Source organism: Notamacropus eugenii, chromosome 6, assembly GCF_028372415.1.
Source record: "Notamacropus eugenii isolate mMacEug1 chromosome 6, mMacEug1.pri_v2, whole genome shotgun sequence".
NCBI lineage: Eukaryota > Metazoa > Chordata > Mammalia > Diprotodontia > Macropodidae > Notamacropus > Notamacropus eugenii.
Window position 1 is genome coordinate 329709235 of NC_092877.1, and position 26801 is coordinate 329736035.

The 26801-nt window shown below is 39.7% G+C and overlaps 1 protein-coding gene across 7 annotated transcripts in view; it reads left to right on the forward strand.

Annotated features, from left to right (window-relative positions):
• The window catches only part of ZBTB38 (zinc finger and BTB domain containing 38), a 91106-nt gene extending 65875 nt beyond the window's left edge, over positions 1 to 25231 (forward strand). For 6 of the 7 annotated variants that reach the window (XM_072618118.1, XM_072618115.1, XM_072618117.1 and 3 more), the window contains one exon: positions 19053 to 25231. In XM_072618118.1, coding sequence (XP_072474219.1) covers positions 19053 to 22832 — 3780 coding nt within the window. In that variant the 3' untranslated portion in view covers positions 22833 to 25231. Of the gene's footprint in view, positions 1 to 11349; positions 11539 to 19052 lie in introns of those variants that run through there. The other variant, XM_072618120.1, reaches the window with a different exon arrangement.
• Positions 25232 to 26801: the final 1570 nt, after the last annotated feature.

Genomic DNA, 26801 nt, shown 5'->3' on the forward strand with positions numbered 1-26801 from the left:
CTTTGTTAACCTTTAAGGGATATGTAAAAGTGAGCTGTTGTCATTCTTAAAAACAAGCAAACCCAACATGAGCTGAAGATGGATTGTTTTAAAAATAATATTTTATTGAGAGGGGCTTTTTTTTGATTCATCAACATACTGTATTTTCACTAATATGTCCTACATTACTCTTGTGAAGCAGATCAGGAAATATCATTCCTATTTTCATACAAGAAAATAAGAGCTTTGGTGAGTTTTGATGCCTAGTGGGATTTTGAGCACATGAGGATGGTCTTTTTCACCTTTTTTATATTAAAACAGGAGTGGTATATGAATTTGTGATAATCAGTGTGACTAGGGGCCTTTCATAAGGTTGAAAGCCCCATTTGGTCTCCCTCCATAACATTCTGCTTTTCCAATTCAGCTAGACCATGGATTATCACAAGGTTAATCTTCAAGGTATAAGATTCCCCCTTTGAAAAAAGAAGACTCATTTTTATATTCATGAACTACCAACTTTGCATATCCTGTGTATACTTCTTGGTTATTTTTATCTTTGTTTCCATGCATTTATAAAATGCACAACAGTGGGTGGTTCTAATCAGAGACAAGTAGTTATAACTGTGCCTGGTACACACTGAATGGGGGGGGGGGGGAACCTGTGCAGCAGGTGGTGCATTAGATAGAGAACTGGGCTTATGGTTAGGAAGACTCATCTTTATGAGTTCAAATCTGACCTCAGATACTTCCTAGGTAGATGACACTGGGCAGGTTACTTAACCCTGTTTGCCTCAGTTTTCTCATCTGTAAAAATGAACTGGAGAAGGAAATGGCAAACTATTCCAAGATTCCATGAAAACTCCAAATGGAGTCATGAAAACAACACAACTAAACAGCTGAACCTGACTACAGGTACATATACTTAGGAAGAAGGGATGGCTCATCCATCTTGAGGGTTAGGGAGAAGGCAGAAGGTCACCATTGCAATGGAACCTTGGTCTGGCAACCCAATGCAGTTGTGCCATGAACCACCATAGATAAAGCATAGGGATGGTAGCTGCTATGAGAAAGAAGACTGCCCCCTCCCCCAAATACCCATGATGGTACACTGTATAAAGTATCACTTACTCTGAGCCATCACTTGCTTTCTTACCCACAATTCCTTGTTTATCTGATCTTTTGCATTGACTTGTTTATATATTTTCTTGCTAATTTCCCCTCTTAAAAGGTTAGCATGAACAGAATTTAGCTTCTCTGAACATGTTCTGCTTAGCTCTAATTTAATCTTGCCCCATTAAATGTCCAATAGTATCCTCCAACCACTCTTAGCCCATATCTTTCTGTTCCTACTGCTGGGCAGTCTCCAATTTCTTGCTCAATCCTGCCATATTTCTAACATTGCTTATGCTACCAAGCACCAGATTACTGGTAATGGAAGGGGGGTGGGGCAGGGAGGAAAACAGAGAATTAGAGGAGTTTGGATGGGACTTTTACAAAGTTTTTATTTGTTATTATAATATAAAATTATCACTGTGGAAAAGAACAAAACGGAATCAAAAGAACATGAATGCCTTGAATGCAAAGATAAGAAGAGAATGACAACTAAATAACATGGCAATTGTAACAATTTTAGAACAAGGACAAAAAAATCCAGAGTAAATAGGACAAATTTGCAGGAACTAAATTTTATCTTATGGAACATTGACCTAAATAACATTTTACAATAAGAAAAAAAAACTATTGAACCAATTCAAACTGGAACCAAGTTGTTTTCTAAAACTGTTCAACCCAAACACCCAAATATTCTCTAAAATAAATTAAATCAAATTAACATTTCATTTGATTCTTGATTTAAAAAATATTATATATTGAATACTTTTTTGCAACTTGAGAGAAATATAGTGGTGGGGTGGAAGGGGGTGGGGAGAAGGGAGAAGTAATATGATGGAAAGAATGCTGAATCAGATGTCAGCAGATGGGTTTAAGACCCACCTTTGCCACTAAGTAGTTATATGACCTTGGCCAAGTCAGTCATCTTCTCTGAGCCTCAGTTTCCTCATCTTTAAAATGGACTAGATTTCCTTTAAAGTCCCTTCCAGGTCTAATAATCTATGCTTCTATGAAAAGATGCCTTGGCAAAAAAATTTTCTATTTATTCATGTTTATTGAGTGCCTGCTGTATAAAAGGTTTTATGAAAGACTACTATGAGCGGGAGGGAAAGAAAAGGAAAAACCCTTCCTGTCTTCCTTCGTTGTTATATATGAAGAAGCAACAAGCCAAAAAAAATTTTCATTAGGTTAGAAAAAATAATTATGTGAAATGGGCAATAGCCCAGTCAGTAGTTTGTTTTTAAAGAAAGATAAATTGAGAGAGGAGGGATATATCAATTGTAAGACATACTTTCATTTCTTTGTTTATATATCCCATACATAGGGTGGGACCTCTAGAGAATTTGTTTTTTAAGTGAATGATGGAAATTCATAGATAGTCTAAAAATTCTGCCTTCAGAAATCATTTTGACCTCCTTCCCTAGCAAACTAGATTTTGACCAGAGCGGCTAAAAATGAAAAATTGGATCATTTGAGTTGTATCTCCTTCCTTCTGTCCACTTGCTAGTAAAACTGCTAACAGAACATAAAGAATAAGAGGCAGGAAGAGAGAAAAGAAAATGGTTAGAATTGTCTGTATAACTAAATATGCATGAGAGTATCATTTCAAAAGACTGAGTGAATGATGCATAAAGGAAACACAGTTAGCAAACCATGGATTACACAGTTCACACTTGTATTCCCCAAAGGTTATTTTTATATAAGGGAAGCTTTCTGTCATTATTATTTAATTATAGTGTTTGTTTGAGCCTTACTCCCTGAAATACAAAACTTAGGAAGCTAAAACGTCTGTGCAAATATAAACCCTTTTTTAAAGCTAATTTTACTTACAGCAGAGAATATAAATTATTTCTGGAAACAGAAAGTATATCAATCAACCAGTTAACAAGTATTTATTAAGTGTCTACTATATACAAGAACAGCAGGATAATGCAGTGGATAGAGCACTGGGTTTGAAAACAGAAAGGCTCATCTTCCTAAATTTAAATCCAGCCACATCCCTTACTAGCTGTGTGACCCTGGGTAAGTCAGTTAATCTTGTTTAACTCAGTTTCCTCATCTGTAAAATGAATTGGAGAAGGAAATGGCAAACCATTCTAGTATCTTTGCCAAGAAAACCCCATATAGGGTTACAAAGAGTCAGACACAACTGAAGAATGACTCACCAACAAGTTCCATATAAGGCACAGTGCTAGGGACTCAAGTATAAAAAGTAAAACAATAATTATTAACAATAAGCAAACTTCTAATGGGGAAGGTAATGATGGGTACATATAAAAATAAATGTAGCATAAATTGATGGATACAAATATATGTGTATGTATATGTAAGGTAGTTGGGGGAACCAGGAAAGACTTCTTGCAGAAAATGGTGCCAAGCTGTATCTTAAAAGAAGAGAGAGGCTCTATGAAGTGGAGGCAGATGAAGGGCATTATGGAGAGCTCAGTATGACTGGATGTCAGAGAATGGTGGGTGGTGGGAGTCATGTCCAGTGAAGCTAGAAAGATTAGGGCTATGTTGTGTAGACTTTTAAAAGTCAAACAGAGAGGTTTACCTTTATATCCTATAGACAGTAGAAAGTCCCTGGAATTATTGATCTCATGATCAGACCTGCACTAAGGAAAATCATTTGGGCAGTAATATGTAGGATGGACTAGAGTGGGGGAGACTGGGATCAGGGAGACCCCATGGAAAGCTATTTCAGTAATTTAGGTAAGAGGCAATGAGGACCTGAACTACTTTGTGAGTATAGAGAAGGAGTCAGATGCTAGATATATTGTAACAGTAGAAATGGCAAAATTTGGCAACTATTGAAGAATTCAGTATAACGCTAAGATTGCAGACTTGTGATATTGGAAAGATTATACTGTCTTCAACAAAATTAGGGAAGTCTGGAAGAAGGGAAGGTTTAGGGGGAAAGATAATGAATTGTTTTAGACATGTTGAGTTTTAGATGTTTTTAACATGCCATTTGACTAGACAATTTTTTATGTGGGATTGAAACAGTGGAGAGTCTGGGACTGGATATAGAGACAATAAAGTCCATGGGATCTGATTAGTTTTCTAAGGGAGAGAATATAGATGACTAAGAGACCCAGAACAGAACCTTGGGGGATGCCCACAGTCAGGGGGAGTGATGCAAATGAGGAACCAGCAAAGGAAAATGAAAAAGAGCAAATAGCCAGACAAGTAGGAGGAGAACCAGGAGAAAGTAGTGTCCCCAAAACCTAGAGAAGAGAATATCAAGGAGAAGAGAGTGATCAACGGTGTCAATGGCTGCAGAGAGATCAAGGAGAATGAGATTGGGTAAAAATGTTTACCTTTAGTCATAAATCTTTAAAAAATGGACTTTAAACTGAAAAGAAGGGCAAGGGAATGGAATGCTCCTGCCTGTGTGTTTCTACCAAATTAAAGCCTGGAAGTACAGGTGTGAGAATAAGAAAGCAGTGGAAATGTCCAGAAGTTCACAAGAGACAAAATCCAAAAAAGACACTAACAAAAAAAACCAAACAAACATGACCTCTAGAGCTTATACTCTGAAAAAAAAAAGGAAGGAAGGAAGGAAGGAAGGAAGGAAGGAAGGAAGGAAGGAAGGAAGGAAGGAAGGAAGGAAGGAAGGAAGGAAGGAAGGAAGGAAAAGAAAGAAACTGGGAAACCTTTCTGGGCAAAGAAGTCAACCTTTATTAAAGAAACAAAGGTGGCGGTCTGCAATCTGCCCAATGTGGTCTGACACGACAACATATAGAATTCACATTTATTTATAGGTTACTTGTTCATGTATGGCTCAACAATGCCCTCTTGCAGGGCTTTGATGTCCCAGTAATGCCCTTTACATTCCAAAAGGCTTCCTTTCTTCATCATTTTAATGTAAAGATTAAGATCTAGATATTATCATGGTCACATACTTGATACATATAATGTATCCATATATGTATATACATATGTGCATGCAGATAGGTATATAATGCACATATATAATATATGAGACATATGTATATACTTACTATGTATCCGTAATGATTATAGTCACACTCCTAAGGTTAACTAACATGGCTATTCCTTTATTTATAAAGATTTTCACCCAGGACTAACTTCTTGTAATATGACACAATTAGTTATTATACTGTTAAAATGATTGTAGTTGATACATGATTGCAAAGCATTGAAGACATTGATTACTGATCTTTCCCATGAGAACCCAAATACACAAAGTGTGGGTAGGAAACATGGCAAACAAGATCCTGATACTTGGGGGGAAGTTTTGACTTTATAGGTGTCACTGAAGTTTGATAGGACGGAATCTGTGATTGAAGTATGGCCCTAGAAGGATATATTTACCTTTACTCAAAAAAAAAAAAAACCTTCAAAATTACTCAAAATATTAGGTGTAAAGAATGTTGGAATAGTATTGAATACTAGAAATAGTTCCTTTTGTGAGGAGATCCAAGAACCAAAAGGGGAAAGGAGACATGGTGGAGAACATTTAGGAAACTATCAATGAAGGATAAAACTATATTATCCTTAGAACACACTACAAACAGAAAGAGAAAATAAATAAGGATGGAAAAGAGATAATAAGCACATCAAGGCATGATATTATATTGATAGTGGACTTTGATTATCTGGATATCTGATAGAACCCAAATCCTTTGCCCAGAGCAGAAAAGCTAATATTGTTTTTTTGATCATTTTCCTTTGTGATAATTTCATCCTTCAAAAGATAAAAGGATTCACCAGGGGAACTTTTATTTTGGATCTGATTCTTAACATGAAAAAACTGGCTCCTAGGATGGAAATGTTAGAGGAAAATGAACATGTCACCTTGAAATTTGTGATGGAAGAGAAGAAAGCTGAGCACCCAGATTTTGGGGAGCATTGAAAGGGCTGAGTGAGGAGATGAGTAGCCTAACAATAGGTGATGATCCCATTACTATGCTGCAGGGGAAGTTAGCCCAGGGACATGAAAAGTACAATTCAGAAGATGCAAAGAATAATTCTGATGAGGAAGAAGAGAGGGGCTGTATAAAAAAGATCAGTATGGATATGGGGAAATTTATTAACTAAGATTTTTTTTAAAGGCATGCAAAAGATGGTAGCAAAGGCAGACAGCAGAGGGTGCATATAGTAGCATAATAAGGTTCTATAAAAAGAGCATCAGGAGTTTGAAAGCTTAAAATGAGCCCAGGCAGAGAAATCCAAAGATGATGAAAAGGTGAGAGTTTGAGGTTTTGGTGTTTTGTTTTGTTTTTTTTAAAGCAATGCTGAGGAGAAAAAGAGCATCAGAGAGGAGATAAGAACACTGCTTGGAATAGATAGGATGATAATAATGGATGATGGAGGAGCTGCTCAAATCTTATTTTGATTCTTGGACTGAAAAAGACAGCACAAAAGAAATGGATAGAAGTTACTGTAATTGAAAGCCAAGATGAGTAAAAGAGCCTTTAGCTATCTTTCATTGAGGAATTCAAATCTTGCAGCCCAGACTAGCGAGATTCCAAGGTCCTGAAAAAATTGGTGAATGTGGTGAGCTTTCTCCCATCAGTGATCTCTGGAAGACCACAGGGAATTGGAGTACTATCGAAGGACTGGACTAGGGTGGACATGGTACTAATTTAAAGAAAAGGGGGCGGGGAGGGCGGTGGCAAGGTAAATGGAGTGTTGGTTCATCAGAACTGAAACTGGGCTATCACTGGGGCTTGAGGAATTATTCCCTGCTTTCAAGCCAGAGCAGGCTAGCCAAAATCCAGGTTCTGAATGTTCTAACTTGTTTGATAAATTCTTAAACAAATGCGAGCCAAATACTATTCAGCTTCATTTCAGACCATCGGCATTGATTGTTTTTTGTCTTTCCTGTCAAAACCTTTCTCCTCCACTCCTTCCTCCTCTCCCACAATTGACCTTCAATGTTCTAGGCTGGAGAGACCAAGGCTTCCTGCAAAGACCTAGCTGGAGGACCACAGACCTATTAAGATAGGAAGGGGGGTCAGGAGGGAGGGAGGACTTTGCCAGAGATGGAACTGAATACAAATGACATTAATTGATAGTGAGCATGCGATAGAAACAGGGCCAAAAATACAATCGTGTTTCTGCTAACAGCTGCACAGTGAGCAGATACAGTGAGCAGATACAGATACAGTAACACTGAGTCACATCTGTGCAGGCACCCGGATGAAAATAGCATGCTTTATTTGCAGCTGATGTACATTTTCACTTTCACAAAGAGATTTTGTATTTCTGAATATGTTTTTAAAATCAGCAAACTTGCCATTTTTTTCCTTTGCTCCACAAATTGAAATAATATTTTGCAATTACATATGTGTGTTTATCCATACATAAAATATATACATACTTCTCATGTTTAGCCCTACTCCCTGCCGCAGGTCCTGGTCTACCTCCTGACTCTTTGGTCCCTTTGTCCAGTACTGTTTTATAGACAAAATTGAGTTCAATATTGAAATTGCATTTGGGTTATTCAAATGTCCTTTAAAGAGTGAACATAATTAAACCTCCAGACTAATGTGTTATTGGCCTACATAAACATGTCTATACACATACACACACCACACATGTATACACACACACGTACACCCATTTAACCTAACTTAACAATTCTGCATTACAGGCCAGCTATAATAATGATATAAATGTTGGTGACCTTTATTGGTTATAGTGAAAGATTATATATCACAAAAGTCAGGAGCATTGGAATCAAGAAGACTTGAGTTCAAATTCATCTTCTGCTGTGGGACCAAAGGCAAGTCACAGCCTTTCTGCCTGAGGCAACTCTCTGAGACCGTTACAGAGAAGTCGCAAATCTTAGGTTGCGGAGGGACTTTCCACATTTGGAGTTTCTTGTGCTGATGGACTCACCAATTTGGACCCAGCCCAACAAAATTGTGTGTGTGTTTACACACACACACACACACACACACGTATGTATATTTTCTGTGGTGTGATCAGCCACATGAGCAGTCTTTAACCTCCCCCTTTGTCCTTGCTCTTGACTCTCTCTACAAGGCTAGGCTCTCACTGGTCGTCCTTCCCCTTCTTATCTCTCTGAAGGCCGTGTTTAAGACCAGCATGAGGCACCAGCCTCCGTATTTCTATAAATAGCTTTTTGCTATTTTCTCCCAGCGCAGTCTCTCTGTAGGGGTTGGCATTAGCTAGCAGGCAGATAGCAAGCTGTAGAATCACAACATGTCTCTACAGCACCTGCTTGAGTGTGGAGCTCTAAAAGAAAAATCCCAGCAGTGGGAGAAAGGACATTTCCCTCTCTATCTGTCAGAAGACAAATCTGACCATTTAAATCCAGTTCTTGATTAGCTGAGAGAGAAGACACAAAGACAGATGACTGATCTGTAGGAAAACAGGGAAGGGATAGTGAACTCCTTGAGAACAATTAAACCATCACAGCCTTCATTAAACACCACTATGTCTATGCTACATACTGGGGAGACAAAGAGAAACAGAAAGGTCCCTACCCACAGGGGGTTTACATTCTACTGCAACATACAACATGTTTATGTGCAAATAATGCAAAGTATGTAAAAGTAAAATGCAAAGTAATAGGGCAAGGATAACAACCGTGTGAGGATTGAAAAATGTATCGGAGGTAGGAGCTGAGTCTTGGAGGGAGAATATTTCTACTCTTAGACTTTTGCATTTTCATTAAGATGAATGTTAACCCCTGCTGACTCAGCTTTCTCTCTACCACATCTACCCATTCTGCCTGCATTGTCCAAATCTCCAGGAGACACTATGCTGGGGCAGTCCACCTGCTCACGCTCAATTTGAAGTGAGCTAACATAGCTCATGCCTGAGTGGCTTGTGGTCGTTTGCACAGCTGTACAGTAGCAGCACCTGCTGGAAGCCACATCCCCTTAGTGAAGCAACACTGTCCAGGAAGGTGACCACACATCTGAAGCGAGGCAAGTCTTTCTCATGGGGATTGGGCAATAGCACCCAACAATGCCTGCTCTGATCGACCTCCCTAGCACCTGGGATTCCATGCTTATGTCTGAGGTATGACTCAATTTCCTAAAAAGGTATGTGTGGCAGACATGTATATATCTACACTTGTATAAGTGCATACATGTGTATGTATAGACATGCATAGACATAGGTATGTATGGTACTGTGTGTTGTGTTTTTATTTACATAATGCACATATACACATGTGTATATCTGTTTATATAATGTTTGTACATTATGTGTGTTTTATACACATGTGCAAAACATAGAAACTGTAGACTCTCCCCTCCGGAGGGGCAAGTAGAACTTGGATGAATTAAAAATTGAGTAGAGAGTAGGGCATGAATAAAGACTGGGAGACAAATGATTTTGGGCCAAATACATGCCAGCCCTGAGTAAGCATGCTATACATCTAAAATGAGAATTCTCTGAAGGGAAAACACGTACACATCCACAACAATAATGACATTGATAACGATCCACCAACAAGCATTTCTTAAATGCTCGCTACATGCCAGTAAGCGCTGAAGATGCAAAGACAAAAGCAGCTAATCCTTGACATGGAAGAGCTTACATTCTGGTGCAGGAGACAACATCTAGGTGTGTACAAGACATGTACAAGTTGCACCCAGAGTCACCCTAAAGAAGAGGGCACCAGCAGCTGGGGCCCAACGACAAGATGGCTCTTGTGTTGAGTCTTGGAAAGAGGGATTCCAGGAGGCATGAGGGTGACCCCAGAGCACAGTTCTGGCACATAGTAAGTGCTTAACAAATGTTTCTTGATTGATGTTATAGGTTTTTGTCATAACTATTATTAATAGAGCCCACCTGAAAAGAATGAGTCTAAACAAAAATTGCTGGTGGGTAGTAAAGCATGTCCAAATCCATGTTAACCTGGTACTGCTACTTGAGATAAGAAAGACCCAGGTGTGGCCCTTTGTCCTATGATTGGTGGACTGCTGTGGCTAGCTCTTGACAACCCCTGCAAAAAACAGGGCACACCCCTGAGACACAACACAGTTGTACTACCCGTCTGTGCTCCTTGAACTATGCAATGCATTGGGTGGACTGGAGAAACCAGAAGACTAAACGTAAACCTAGCACCTGTTTCCCAAGGCCCACATCTTCATGCACTCCAGCGGATGCTTTATTCCTTGGGTTTCGCATCATTGTTCCTCATCTATTTACATGAGGGCAGGCAGACCTGGGGAACCTTCATGTCGTGCACAGAGAGTTCTAACCACACTGGCCAGGAAACTCTGTTAGCTATTAAACTTATTGTGGTTGTTCCGTGGGCTTCCGGGTTGGTGTAGAAGTCAGTGAGGAAGCATGGTACAGTGACTTTGGGGGGGTCCCTCTGAAGGGGGGGCACCAATACAACAGCAAGTATTCTATCTGGTTTTAGGATGTCACATTCTTGCCAGTGGCTGTACTTGGGAGAGCTGTAAATACGAAAGCCAGAAGATTTGTCCAGTAGTAGATAATACTGCCCTATCCAGATTAAAAACTAAATAAGGAAATGTTTTAAAATTGGGAACAGGCTAGACTATCAGAAAATCAGCTCATCATTTTAATAAGCTTCCCCAGAAAATGGCCTTTGAAAGAGCTTTTGAGGCAGATTCTTTCTTGTGAGACAGTAATAGATACCCTACCTAGGGTCTTGATGTTCAGATTACCTTAAAACCTGCTTGCTGGTGTCCATGCAAGCTACACATAGAGGTGGAGTCTAAGTGATATGGAGCACTCTGAAAGGTTACTCTGTTTACAAAGAAAAGGGGGGGAAGGGGGATGAGAAACACCTTTTAAAAAATCTCTCTAAAAACTTCAACATGAAATCTTAAAACCAAGCTTGTTACAACATTGAAGGACATGAACTTTACTCATTCTTGTCCTCTGCATACAGGCAAGCACAAGTCTAGCGGCATGACGTTTACCTCTATAAAATAATATATTCAAAGAGAGTCAATCCCCCTTCATAGACTAAGAACAATTCCACTTAATTTATTTTGGCACTAAGTCTGCATAAATCTTAATCCGTTGCCGCACAACTTTGCTTTTCATAATATGCCTTGGGAACCCAGATAATTTGGATCCCTAAAAGTCGAGTAAATATAGCACTTCTCAGGGCCCTTTTTAGTTGTGTTTGATCGGCAAAAGGGAGAGGATTTTCCTTTTCCTAGACTCAGCTCAATGCTATAAAGGGCTTCTGTTTTGAAATCTGTTTTGGAGATCTGATGCCTGTGTTTCTAATACCCTGTCACATGAGCAAGTCTGACGTAATCTCCCAACACTGTCTATAAGAAAACTTACTGTGAGGATGTGTGTGGGATGGTGGGGCCCGATAGCCCGAAGCAAAGTGTTGTCCTTTGTCAGTGAACTTTCCACAGAGAGTGGTTTCTAGTCCAGCAGATTCCATTTTGATATGGAACCTGTCCTCGGCCAAAATGGACAGTGATCTTGACTTCTGCAAAACTTCAGGTCAGTATCCTAATACAGTATCTCCTTATTTTCATGGGGTTTAGGGTGATGGGATTAGGTGGGGGTAAATCTACCTTTCTTTATGCAAGGAAATCAGAAGCAAAAAAGAGAGTGGCCGTGTCGGAGTTTTTGAAGTTGTGTCTGGTGGACTAGGAATCGTGAAAACATAATTTTGTATGTCATCATTGCCACTGATTTGCTGTGTGACTTTGGAGAAATCACCTGCCTTCTCCATTCCTCAGTCCCTTGGAATGGAAAAGGTCATACTGGCCTGACTCTTAGGAAGGTCTTAGATATATATAGCTATATATGTATATATTTTTTGATGTATTAAATATTGGAAAATATTCCCTATGAAATATCCATAACTAAGCTCATATTACCCTTTTAAACGGTTAAGATAATTTATCTCACTAGGTCAATTACAATTACAATTATTAACAATATTAATGAAAATGATAAATATTTGCTTCTCCAGCTTTAGAATTCTAACAGGCAACATAATCTGAATTTTTTAAAAATTCTTCATGTATTTCAATAAAAAGGTTGCATGGTGCCATGTTTAGAGCGTTGGGTTTGGAGTTGGAAAGATCTGGGTTTGAATTCTGGCTAGTTGCCTAACCAAGAGGGAAAGGCCTGCTTAACCTCTCTATGCCTCAGTTTCTGCCCTCGGTAGATATAAGAATGGTAATGTCTGTCCTATCACCTTCAGAGTGTTGTGATAAATAAGAGAAAGTATGTGAAGCGCTTTGCAAACTTTAGAGTGACATATAAATAAGTGGTGTTTTAAGTATAGAAATAGGAACGAACCCTGTGATTCCATTGGTATAGAGCAGTCACAGGTGAAGAAACTCTCTCTACCAGGATACTTTGTCGTTAATTTATACTCTGCCTATAGGCCCTGAGAGATTGAAGCTCTGGTTCACTGAGCACAGCCCTTGTGGTTTGGGTTTATTTTGGGGGGAACAGGGGTCTTATACCCAGATTTTCCTGGTTCTGAGGCTAACTCTCTATCTACTGCTTTGTGCTGTTTTTCATATGTGTTATAGCATTGCATTGAATCAAACTCATAACTCAAGCAAATTACTAGGAGTTTCTTCATAGGTTTGAACTCAATCCCACCATGGGCCAGTGAATGCCTAAAGGCAATGTTGGGAAATGGGGTGGAGGTGGGAAAGACAGAAAAAGAAAGGAGTCCAGGAAAGCTTACTTTCACAGCATTGGTCTGAATTGAGCTTGTGGTGACACAGACATATAGGGTGGGTGTGGGGGCCAGTGATGCAAGTAAGACCACCAGTAAATAGAAATGGAGGCCGTTGTTAGAAACCAAGGAGCACGTTTCTCCCAACGTGCACAGGGTAGAAAGAGCTGTTGGTCACACATTGTTCTTCTCGGCCATGCCCACACACCCAGATAGCCATCGATGTCTCCTTTGAATGTGAAGGTCAACAAGATAAAATTAACCTTCTCGAATGCTGGGGGTGTTGACTGCTTTGTATCTTACCCAAGTTTCATGGACATCTGAACTGGCAGGGTCCACATCGTTGTTTTCAGTTGGTGGGGTTTGTTTGGTTTTAGCTTTGGCAAATAAAATACGCATTTTTTTTTTATTTTACAGACAAGTTTGAACTTTTTTTTATAAGTTAGAGAAGGCAAAAAATTAGTCAAATTGTTAACCTGGAAATCTCTAGTACTTTCTGAAAGACAGCTTAAGTTTCAGTAGGCCTAATTTTTTAGCTCTGGCTCAAATGGCTTTTCTGGTTAAAGCTGTTGGTGGCTTGGGATCCCAGACCAGTTGAACCATGAGTCAGAACGTCTTCCTCCTCCTCATCATCTTGAAACAAATTAATTAAATGTCCCCTGACGTACTATTGATAGTAACAAGGTAAGTCATTTTACTTGGCTCTTAAAAGGGTATAATCTAAAAAAGGTCATCATAGATTACCGACATGACAGAAGGCAGGAAACCACAGCTGTGTCCCATATACATAGAGGCAGCTAAAGACCACAGTGCGTGGAGCACTGGACCTGCACTTAGGAAGACCTGAATTCAAATCTGACCTCAGTTCCCTCATTTGAAAAAATGGTTATTATAATAATAATAATACTTCCCAGGGTTGTTCATGAGATAATATTTGTAAAGCACTTTGCAAACCTTAAAGTGCTATGTAAATGCTGGTTATTGTTATTATCTATTGCTAATATATTTATTATACAGCTTTAGCTTATATAGCTATAACTTAATATAGGTCCAGAAGAGCCTGGATCAGATCATAATAGAGTTGCAAATTTCATTATCCTATAAAATGGTGGTGGTTGTTTGAGGAACAAATATATATTAAATGGCTAATATATACTAAGCACTTTACTAAGTGCTTCTCAAATATCATCTCATTTGAAAAGGGAATCTTAATAAAACCAACTGCTACCCTGGGTGGGGTTGGGATTAGGGGGGTGGATTTGGCTTTAGGGTTAGGTGTCCAGAAGAGAAAAATCACCCAAGCTGAGTGGAAAGGGGCTTCAGAAACGTTCTATTCCAACCCACGTCTAAACAAGAAGCTGTTATCATATACCAAACAAGTGATCATCAGACTCTGCTTAAAACTCTGTAGCTAGCTGTCAAGGCGGCCCTTTCCATTCTGGGCTAGTTCTAAATCTTTAGGACATTTTCCCTTTACATTGAGTTATTATCTGGTCTCTGAAACTCATACCCATTTCTCGCGGCTCCTCCTTCTGGGGTCAGGCAGAACAAATCCAACCCTGCCCTCCTCCCATATCTACCTGTATATAAACACCTACATACCTCCTAGGCTTTCAAAGAAATCCACCACTGGGATAAGGAGGAATGGTATCCTTAAGGTTTCAGGTTATTTTTGAAGAGGGAAGATAGGGGCTCTTTTTAAGGGAGAGTTATGGAGACACACTCTGGACCTATAATGAGGTCATGTGGATGCTGAAAATGAGGCAAAAGGCCCTGAGTTTCCTCATTTACTACTAATTTCTAACCCGTCTGTTTATTGGATGTTCTTTAGTTGCTTCAGCTGTGTCTGACTCTCTGTGACCCCATTTAGGGTTTTATTGGGAAAGATGCTGGAGTGGTCTGTCATTTCCTCCTGCAAATCATTTTACATATGGGGAAACTGAGGCAAACAGGGTTAAGTGACTTGCCCAAGTTCTCACAGCTGGTAAGTGTCTGAGACCAGATTTAAACTCAGGTCTTCTTGCACTATGGTGCCACCTAGCTGCCCTATATAGCAAGATATAGAGTAAGAGCTTATGACAAAATGAATTAAGAGCTGGCTTTAGAGTCAGGAAGTCATGGGTTCGAGTTCAGCCTCTCACAAGTATATGACTATGTGTTCCTAGACAAGTCAATAAACTTCTCAATGGCCCCAGCTAAGAAGCTACAGGGCAAATAGGCATTAATAGAGGTTGTCAGAGAAATCTCTAGTTTCAATGAAATTATGTAATTATTGAGTCACTTAAAATCATATTTGCCTCAGTTTCCTCAAAGCTAGAGAAGGAAATGGCAAACCACTCCAATACTTTGCCAAGAAAACCCCAAATGTGTCATAAAGAGTCGGACACAACTGAAAACAACTGAACAACAATTCCAATGAAGTTATGGGTCCAGTCCTGTGTGTGTGTGTGTGTGTGTGTGAATGTGTGTGGCATTCATTTAACAAGGATATTGCTAAAATGCAAATTCAGAATAATAGCAATATTAACCATGGAGAGAAAAAAAGCTTAGAAAATGCCCCATTTTTGACTTGCTTCATAATTTTCACTAGGCTGTTTCTCACTTAGGAATATTCTTTTTTTTTTTAATATCCATTTTTTTATTTTGAGTTCCAAATTCCCTCCTCCCATTGAAAAGGCAAGAAATCCAACAGCCATTATGCATCTGAAGTCATGCAAAACATAATTTAAAAATAAATTTATTTGGAATGTTTTCTCAGTAATGCCATAGCAGCTAGGGAACAGCTATGTCATTCTCCAGTTTTACCCAACATTCTCTAGTTCCTAAAAAGTTGGGTGAAAATGACGTTTGTGTAAGTCACGTCTGATTTTCCCACTGAGTTGCCTTGTTATTTTGGAAGATGCTTTACTAGTCTTCTGGATAGATCATTGCTGCTCCAGCTTTCATCTTTAAGTTACATGGATCCACAATTCCAGTTTTCTGTCCTGTAGTTAATGATCAAGGAGTGAGTTTAAATCCCAGCCCAGTCACTTTCTTATTGTGGAGCTTTGACCAAGTCACAGAGTTCTTGGATTCTTAATCTCTTCACCTACAAATGAAGGAATGCAAAAGCCTTTACTAAGTGCTTATGATGTGCAAGTCACTGTCTTTGGGCATTGGAATGAAACATAGTTCTCCTGGTCTCCTATAGCTCACATCTAAATAGGAAAAGAAGACAAGATCTGGAGGTTTCCAGTGGTCCTTACGGTGCAAGGGCACCTTTTAAAATGTCAATTCCATGGATAAAAACATATCTGTTCCTAATGTCAAATTGTTTGCCAGGGATGAGTGAAGACTTTCTTTTCTGGGTCTTTCACAGCTGTGGTTGTAAAGCAGGTAGAGGCTTCAGCACCTGCAGAGGTAGTGGACAGATTCCATTTCCACAAAGGTCACCCCCCCTAGATAATGGTTACTGGGTCTGTGCTGAAAGCAGGGACCTGGGAGGGCACTGATATTTGGGGGGTTCTTGTGTGTAGGGTCCTAGGATATTTAGAACTGGAGTTTGGGGGAAGGTGGTGGTCCAGGTGGTAGCAGTGGTTTTGCCTACCTGGCTTATGCCACCTAGCTCCCCCTCAATCTTTGCCATCACATCCAAAAAATACTGGCTAACCAGGATCTTATTTGCCTGTCCATTGGTGTCAGATGGTTCAGCAGTTAGAATGATGGTGGGGATGGCAAGCTCCTTCCCCATAAGGGTTCTCCACTGGATGATGACTGTGGGGGCCAGGTGGGAAAAAGGGCTGGTTGGTGGTCTGGGGAAGCACATTGTGCCCAGGTTCTTGGATTTATATGTTCATTGGTAGCAGCTATTGGTGGTGGTGAGGTGGCAGAGCCTTTCTCTACAAACATTATTGCCAGCTATGATGTGGAGAGGAAGAAGGCACAGCTGAGAGTGAGTTCTATTCCTAGGGCTCTTTGATTTATTATGAACAAAGCTGAAAATACATTAGAGTCTAAGACCCCTTTTTTCACAATTCCTATCTGAAGAAAAGGCTCAGACTCGATAATGTCTAAGATTCTTTCCACCTCTAATATTTATCTGTGAATACATATATATATATATCAGAAGATAACATGTCTAAAGAAACCTGGGAGCAAATATTTATAAAGGACAAAAAAAAAATCTTTTTTTTGCGAGGAAAAATTGAGTGTGATGGTGATGAATCTCTTGTGTTGCTTTATTTTGATTTTTCTTGAAGCAGACACATTTGCATAAAATGCTTTGGGTTGTTTTGGTTTGGTTTGGGTTTTTTCAGTGTTTTATTTTTGTCCTTTTTTTAAACCCACAAATGCTTGCTTTTTAGTCCCAGTGTTTTCTCATTTCATCTGGCTTTTAAAAGGGAATGCTAGAATTATTATTACTAGAAAATATTGGTAGACTGGCACCTTGGAGAAGGATACTGATAAGGATGGATTTGGGAATTTTATCTACAACTTTAAATTCTTTTCCAATTTTTTATTTGTAGGGTGGGCATCAGATTATAAGCTCTTTGAAGGCAGGGACTATCTTGTGCTTCTTTTTGTAAACCCAATGTTTAGCACAGTGCTTGACACATAGTAGGTGCCTAATTAATGTTTATTGAATGAATGCATGGGCTCCAACAATGGGATCAACTAACTTCAAGTTACCAGAAGGCAAAGACTATTTATGTCATCCTTTACATTGCTTTATCCAGAACTCACACTGTCTTGGATGTAGCAGGTACTCACTGAATGAATGAATGAAGTATAAAAACCTGAATTCCAGTACCTAAAATTTGACCCAATACATCCAGTCTTTAACTGATTTGTGTAAAGGGATAGCAAAAGAGGTAGTTTCTCAATCTTTCTGTTATAACTAGCACAAGCATTTGTTCAGAATTAACTATAGTTTATTACTTTTATGTTTTCAACTCTTTTCTGCCAACTCTGTAAATGAAAGCTACTTTTTGGTGATCAAAGTAACTAGAGTTTTTAAAAGATTACCAATTGCCACATTAAGGTGGAAAGATTCCAAAGAAGGATGAAGCATTTGCTTTATCCAATATCAGGAGGAATTTTGTTTTTGTTTTTCATTAGTCTCTTAGAAAAGATTCCCTTCTGACCTATTTTCTATTCTTTTATGAACTGTGGACACAACAGAGAACTTCAATTTTGGAAAAATATAGGGAGGTGATGATGAAAGATTTTAATCACAAGAGGTTAAGATGACCTTATAAGTCAAACTCATCACCCCACCCCCACCCCCAGATCAAAACCAACCTACTAAAGAAACTTCCCTCAAATTGGTAGCTAATTCAGTTATATCCACACAATGTCTCCTAATCCTGATACTTAGTAATTAGATTTTCTGATGGGAAGGAGAAATTGAGAGGGAAAGAGTCTAAACGATTTGGGAAGCTTTGGTGTTGGTATTGTCTGAATCTCTGAGATCGATAGCACAATGAGGGTGGTCAAAGGCGAGTGAACAGCAATGTGAATGAAGTGAACCTGAAAAGGTAACAAAACTCTGGTCAAATAAGGTGGTCAGTATTACCTAAAGATAAAAGATACTTCCTCCCTGTCTGTCAACACCAATAAACTGTTGTTGGGTTTTTGGCGGGGGAGGGGAAGTATTTTGTTGTTCAGTTGCTTTTCAGTTCACATCAAACTCTTCGTTGACCCCATTTGGGTTTTTTTTTTATAAAGATACTAGAGTAGTTTGCCGTTTCCTTCTCCAGCTCATTTTACAGATGAGGAAACTGAGGCAAATAGGGTGAAGTGACTTGCCCAACATCATATAGTTAGTGTCTGAGGCTAGATTAGAACTCAGGAAGATGACTTTATCCACTCTACTACCTAGCTGCCATTTTATTTTTTAATTAACATTTATATCGCACTTGTTCCCTACCAGGAACCGTGCTAAGTACTGTACAATTATTATCTCATCTGATCCTCACCTACCTTTTAGGTAGGTGCTATTATTATCCCATTTTACAGATAAGGAAATTGAGGCAAAAGTTAAGTGACTTGACCAAGGTCACATAGATAAGAAGTACATAAAGCTGGATTCGAATTCAGGTCTTCCTGACTCCAAGTCTGGCACCCTATACACTGTACCATCTAGCTACCTATGACCCATCTATCAATACTCTTTCTAAACAGAAAAAGAAATGACAGAGTTCCAGAAAAAGCTCTAAATCTTCACTGATATCCTCTAGGATAAATGCTAAGGTGTATTTTTATTGTAAATGGCTCAAGAAAAATTTCGCTCTCTCTGAACATACTAGTCACCATCTTCCTTTTGTCATTCCAGATGACAGTCATGTCCCACTCAAAGGACCTCAAAGATGACTTTCACAGCGACACAGTGCTCTCCATCTTAAATGAACAACGTATCCGGGGAATTTTATGTGATGTCACTATCATCGTGGAGGACACCAAATTTAAAGCCCACAGCAATGTTCTGGCAGCTTCCAGCCTTTATTTCAAAAATATATTTTGGAGCCGTACTATCTGCATTTCTAGTCACGTCCTGGAGTTGGATGACCTCAAGGCTGAAGTGTTTACAGAAATACTTAATTATATCTACAGTTCCACGGTTGTTGTGAAGAAACAGGAAACAGTGACTGATCTTGCAGCTGCAGGAAAAAAGCTGGGAATATCATTTCTGGAAGATCTTACAGATAGCAATTTCTCAAATTCTCCAGGTCCCTATGTATTTTGCATCACAGAGAAAGGGGTGGTTAAAGAAGAAAAAAACGAAAAACTATCTGAAGAACCAGCTATTGCAAATGGACCAAGAATCACAAATGCATTTTCCATCTTTGAAACTGAAAACAATAACAGCATGTTTTCTCCCCTGGACTTGAGGGCGAGTTTCAAAAAGGTCTCAGATTCAATGAGAACCTCGAGCTTTGGGCTAGAGAGGAATGATGTGTGTAATGAGGTTGAACCAGTCAGAACGCTAGCTGAACATTCCTACGCTGTCCCATCGGCGGCTGATGCTTTTCAAGGCCGTCCTTCATATGAGTCTGCTGCCAGCCCACCTTATGTAAGAAGTGAAGAAAATCGTGATGAGGCGCCAGCAAAGACACAAACTTGCAGGCCCCCCAAGACACCCCCAAGACCCCAAGCTTCCAGTTCAGCGGTGGCAAAAATACCACCCCCTCAAGCAAGCAGCACAGAGGTTCATCCAGAAAAAAACCCAGATCCAGCCATTCCTTCTGTTTCAGATTCTCACAAGAGTCAAGAAGACAACCATTTTCCTAAGGAAAATGAAAACCCACCGGCTAACATTCCTGAATCCATACCCCCAGTCCTTCCTCCTCCTCCTCTTCTCCCCCCTCCTCCTCCTCCTCCTTCTCTTCCTCCTCCTCCTCCTCCTCCTCCACCACCACCACCACCACCACCTCCTCCTCTTCTTCCTCCTCCTCCTCCTGGTGTTTACGACTGCACTTTTTGCTCCAAATCATTTGAAAATCCAGCGTTACTGGAGTCCCACCTGCAACTCCACACAAAGCCTCCAGAAGCTTTCATGTGCAAATACTGCGACAAACAATTTACTACTTCCAACAGGCGGGACAAACACGAGCAGATCTGCATGAACTCAGACCGTCTCCCTCTTCCTAGTGGAAACCAACAGAGCTTTTCATCTCCAGATGGAAAAACTGAAAGTTCCTACAAAAGTCCTGAAATGCAGTCATCTGAGAATAAGGTGGGTGAACATTCCGGCACAAGCCGCACCTTGCCAGAAGTAGAACATACAGTGAAGGTTGTGGATGGGCAAATACTCTATACGTGCGTGGTGTGCAAACGCAGTTATGTGACTCTATCTAGTCTCCGAAGACATGCCAACGTCCATTCGTGGAGGAGAACCTACCCTTGTCACTACTGCAACAAAGTGTTTGCTTTGGCAGAATATAGAACCAGGCACGAAATATGGCACACCGGAGAGAGACGGTATCAGTGCATCTTCTGCCTGGAGACTTTTATGACCTACTATATCCTTAAAAACCATCAGAAATCCTTCCATGCAATTGACCATAGGCTTCCCGTGAATAAGAAGACGGCCAATGGAGGGCTGAAGCCTAATATCTATCCTTACAAGCTTTACAGACTTCTGCCGATGAAATGCAAAAGAGCTCCCTATAAGAGCTACAAAAATTCTTCCTATGAAAATTCACAAGAAAGCAGCCAACCTGCTGAGTCAGCTCCTAGTTCCTGCATTATTAAAAATCCAAGAAGCTCTGAATTGCCCACTTTAGCTCTCCAAGACAATGTGAATATGCTGTCAAAGAGTCCAACCACTTCACCCAATGCCTCTTCAGGTAAAGAAGCCCACCAAGCTACAGATCCTCAAAATGAGGCCTTGTGGGGGGTAGCAGCAGCAGGGGCAGCAGGGACAGCAGCAACAGCAGGGGTAGGGGCAGCAGCAGTGGCAGGGGCAGCGGCGGCAGTGGCAGCAGGGGCAGTACCAGGAGGAGGGCTGCTGAGCCCTGTTAAAAACAACTTTAGTCCTGCTGAGAAGCCAGTTCCCTCAGGAGGAAAAAGTCTTGCTTCTGGCTCACAGGTTGGAGGTGACGTGACAATTCCATCCTACAGTAATGTCAGTGAAAATGCCACATCGGTCATCAGCTACAGCAGCTCAGCCCCCTCCGTCATCGTTCATAGTAGCCGGGTTTCCTCAGTGATAATGCACAGTAATGCAGTCGCTGCCATGACAAGCAGTAACGCCATCTCTTCCAACACTGCTGTTCACCATTCCCCAAGAGATGACAGTAAGCATACTGAGAACTTTGGCAAAATCCCCAGCAAGTTCAAAAGCATTAAGGAGAAGAAGAAAGTTACACCCTACAACAGGGGAGAAACATTTGAGGAAGCAAAGTATGCTACCAGTTCTGGCGGTACTTTGAGTAAAGCCACTAGCGTTATAGAGGAAACCAGTAAAACTGAAACATATATTGCAAAACCGGCCTTGCCTGGAACATCAACCAACAGTAACGTTGCACCGCTCTGTCAAATAACAGTAAAAATTGGGAATGAGGCTATTGTGAAAAGACACATTCTAGGGTCCAAACTATTTTACAAAAGAGGGAGAAGATCCAAACACGAGTCTCAGGAAGACAATTTGCTTCAAGAAAGTGACACAGAACAGAGAGAAAGCAGCCCAGCCAGGCAGAGCCGATCTGAATGTGTGGAAATGAGTGAAGTGTTTGATGAAGGGAGCGACCAGGATTCCACGGACAAGCCATGGCGCCCATACTACAATTATAAACCCAAGAAGAAATCCAAACAATTAAAGAAAATGAAGAAAGTCAAGTGGAAGAAAAGACATGGAAACAGGAGTCCAAGCAGTGAACACACAAACTCTAGTGATGTGGACTCTGCCGTCAAAAGGAGCCCTAAGGAAAATGTCATTGAAGGAGAAGAAAATAAGGAGATGCCCAACCTTCACTGTGAGCTTTGTATTGGAGATAAAGGATCTGCTGGACACCAAGGACAGACCCACTGGCATCCTACCACATCTAAGCCTCATGCTTGTGAACTGTGCCAAAAGCAGTTCCAGAGCCCTTCCAACCTCAAAATGCATATGAGATGTCACACTGGAGAGAAGCCTTACTCTTGCAAAACATGTGGAAGATGTTTTTCCGTTCAAGGGAACTTACAGAAACACGAACGCATTCATCTTGGGGTCAAAGAATTCGTCTGTCAGTATTGCAATAAGGCATTCACTTTAAATGAAACCCTCAAAATCCATGAAAGAATTCACACGGGTGAAAAACGTTATCGTTGTCAGTTCTGTTTGCAGAGCTTTCTGTATCTGTCCACCAAGAGGAATCATGAGCAGAAGCACATTCACGAGCATAATGGGAAGGGCTATGCCTGCTTTCAGTGCCCCAAAATCTGCAAAACCGCAGCTGCCCTAGGGATGCACCAGAAGAAACATTTATTCAAAAGCCCCAGTCAGCTGGAGAAAAAAGAGGATGGGGACAATGAAATCCCTCAGCCTTTGGAGAATCAACATTTCACTGACTCAGGTGGAAACAAGATGAAGGAAACCCTACATACTATGTCTGAAGATGTTCTCCTTTGATTGACAGTGGTGGGAAATCCACTAGACAATGATTTTTTTTTCTTTTTAGATAACAGACATAAATGGCTGAAGTGTAGAGGAAATTCAGATTTGTGTAAGTTCCTGAAACATGACACTTTTTCTTCCTATTCATAGGTTTCAGCATTAACTATAAAGACAAAATGCACCAGAGCATAAAAACTACAGCTTTGTATTCCCCAAGTATTACGTGAGGGTAAACGATATTCTTAGCTACAATATTTCTGCCGGTGAGTACTTTGTAATTTAAAAAGAAAAAGAATCAGCCTAACGGTGTTTTTTGGTGAGCTTTATAAGGAGCTACCAAACTGGCTATGAAACACTGAACTTGAATAACTTTGAAGAAATTAAAAGTTCAAATGACATGAGATTGTTAACTTCACCAGTGTGTTAAAAGGTGAAGGAAATATGTTACAATGCTTTCCCCCTCCCCCCATCCAATTTCAACGCTGTTAAAATTTTCAAAAGATAAACTTTGGATATTGTATGAAATTCTACATGGTTGGGGGAAAATTAGGAGATGAGTAACCTAATGGAAAGCATTCATTTGTCTTTTCTTGTAAAACAAACCTTGTAAAAAAATAACAAAACCCCATAGTTTTACACTGTCCATGTTGAGTTAGAAAATGAAAGTGATGGAGGGAAAATAGGTCATTCTACAAATGAGAATTTGGAAAAAATTGATAAAGGGTATTTTCGGTATAGCCAAATACCTAATTTAAGAACACAGAGCGTGCTACTGGATAACGTTGTTCTCTTGAAGTTATGGCTGATCAACTATGGAGATCTTGACATCAGTGTTCTACTTGGTATCCCCCAAAACATGTTTTACCACACTACTAAATGTACCAGCAATTACTTAAACTGCATATTGCTTCTGGATAGCTTCAGAACATCTCATCTCCCCTCTGAGATGAAGGGTCAAATTTGCCTGAACATATCTGTAGTCTTCCAGGCACCATTCAAATCTCAGAAGGCTGCCATTTCAAGGTAGACCCATCCAATTTCAAGAGCTCAAATGAAATGGGACTTTCCCAGCTCCACTGGGCAAGTAACCAAAATCCTTAAAGAAAGATGAGCTTTTGGTAGTAAACTTTCAAGCATGTTATTGTGCCACAATGCCCAATCCCTACCACCGTGGGCCTTCTTATGGAAAAACTGGTTAGTCTACATGAGTTACCTTGCAAGAGTGAGATACTTAGGGAAACTGTGGAATTTCTTTCTCCACTGATCACCTGGGTTGGCCAGAGGAAGTTAGGCCCTTAATCTCCTAAATCCAAACATGAGCACTATTTGACTCCTGGACTGTGTTTGTAAAGGTGGGATGCTGAATGATTAAAGAGGCTTACTGCTCCTCTACTTATCTGACTCCTGCGAAATTGAACCACCAATCTAGATGCCTCTTTTCAGTCTTAGGTAACAGATACCTTGTCAGAGACCAATATGTGCCCCCTAATATCATTTCCAGCTGACAAGCACCCTTAACGTTTTCTCCCAAAGACTGACTAGTTGCTGCACGTGGTTGTCAGATTAAAGAGGTTCAAGTTGTTGTTTCCCAGGTGTAGGACTCCCTGATCCTAACTTTCTGCACCTGCCAGAGAGGGTACATTCCTGACCTGTCCTCTCACATAAAAGCCACATCTGGAAGCCATCAGCCAAGAGCTCAAGGGGTGCCCTGCAATCCCTGAAATTAATCTGGAGTTTGTTGGGCCCTCCAATATGGTATCAAGCATTGGCATCTGCTGGAGGATCTTGAAGGGCTCTAGCCCTTCTCTTTGTGCTACTCTGAAATCTTTATGAAGAGGACTTTTGTTATACTGGGTGGGCAAGAATGCATCTTAAGAATCCAGAAAAGGATGGGATGGAAGCTGACCTTTCATTTTGTAGTGCTTTGCTATTAAATAACCACAATACTGCAGCCTCATTAACTTCCTGTTTCCACTTTCACGCAGTATTATAAAGGGCAAAATACAAGTGAATTTACATGTTCTTTGATACATAACACACACGCACTAGTCATTTACTTTGGGTTTTGTTTAAAAAGTTTTTAAGAAAGTTAAAAAGTCTTTGTTGAAATAATACCTACAGTATTGAATAGTTAATCCCACGGTCCACTGATTCACACTACCCTAGATGGAGGGCTATGTGTCCAGAAGTATTTTATTTCATTAGTTCCTTTGGCTTCAGACAATGCAAGTTATGAAGTCACTATTATCAGTAGTGAATTCTTCCAGTCTGCACATGTGGAATATTTTCTAAGTGGACTTGTATGCTGATAATTCTAGACCAAAGTAAATATGGCAGAATATTTATACACGAAAAGATAATTTTACAGATATTTTCTATAATTGTATCATTCGTAAATAAAAATCAAAATAAAATGCTGATAGCTTGTGTTCGTTTTGGGGGAGGGTTGTATATTTTGATTAAAAAACAAAACCAAAAAAAAAACCACCTTGACTTTGTAATTCTGTATATTCTATACAGTTTCTAGCTGAGCAGTTTTAAGACAGCATCTTAATGTTTATAGTCAATTGTGGAAAATTTATTTTAAGTCCTATGTTAAAGTAATGAGTTGAGTACCAATGACCAAATTAGAACTGACGTAAATGTAAACTGAACATATCGTATGCTGTACATGATAGACTTTCACTTGCTATGTTATAGCATCTGTATTTTGTTTAGAAAATATTATTAAACGCAGATGTAAAGGGTTGGAAAAAGTCTAATTTTATTTTTAGAAAGAATGAATATAAACTCGATTTTGCTTGATTAAAGCTGGCTTATTCTGATTTCTAGTCTCTTTTTAAATATCTTGAATGGTCATTCTTTGGCACCAGCAGGCACCAGCAGTATTGCTTTTACAGACTGATGTTGAACATTTGACTTGCCTGCTTTATTTCTGTTTCCTCGTTTGTTCATGCACAGTGAAACGGCAACACGGCAGTGATCTTCCAATCTAGGACTAAGAAGGAACATGGCATTTGTAGAATGTGGCACCGTGAAAGACAAAATACTCTGGTATTTTGGTTCATCTTAAAGTATGGTTCATTGCACAGAGGTGTTTGATAAATGTTGGAATGAATGAATAAATGAAGATGCTAATACATGATTATTATCAAGTTAGTGTTTATGTTGATGGGTATGGCGGGGTGGCATGGTTCGAAATATTCTGTGATTCTACTTTGCCTGGCTAATCAGGGATTTAAACAGTTTACCAGCAACAGTATACAGTTTCTTATTTGTACTCCTGTTCTATATTTGGATCAGGCCTAACAAATCAGTTATGAAGTTTTTCCAAACTTTGCATCCACACATGAAAATTTTATAGATCATTTCAGTAAGTACTTTGTTTTTCTTAAATGAACTTTGTCAACACTTCCTCAATCATTCTGGGTTGTTGTTTTTTTAAATCATTGAGGTTTTCATTCCTCTCGCCAGTCTTCCTTTTCTACCTTGTAGATAATGGCCCTATATAGTTCTGCTTCCTACATCTCAGTAACTCCTAAAAGCATGGAAGGATGTTGAACAATTCATCCACCTCCTTTTCTTTCATCTGAAAGTCCCTCACCTCCAGCTGTTCTGGCCATCTGGAATGCCTTTCTTCCAGAGGAGGAGTGTCCTTGGCCAAATCCCTTTTGGTATGCATTTATTTACTCAAAATAGTTTTAAACATTAAAGAAAAAACTTGTTATAACAGCAACATGGTATATGTGATACATAAAAGGTCTGATATTTAGACCTATTAATGAATGACTTTTTTTCTGAGGCATCTAATAATGCTTTACATTTTTTTGTAGCACCTTGAGAATTTCAAAGTATTTAATTGATTAGGGAAAAGTGGAATGGAATCAGATCTTTCTGACGGACAAAATTATCTGACTGGCCTTTCGTTGGTATAAGTAATTTTCCACTAGATATAAACAACTCCCTCTACAAATGCTGATTGGC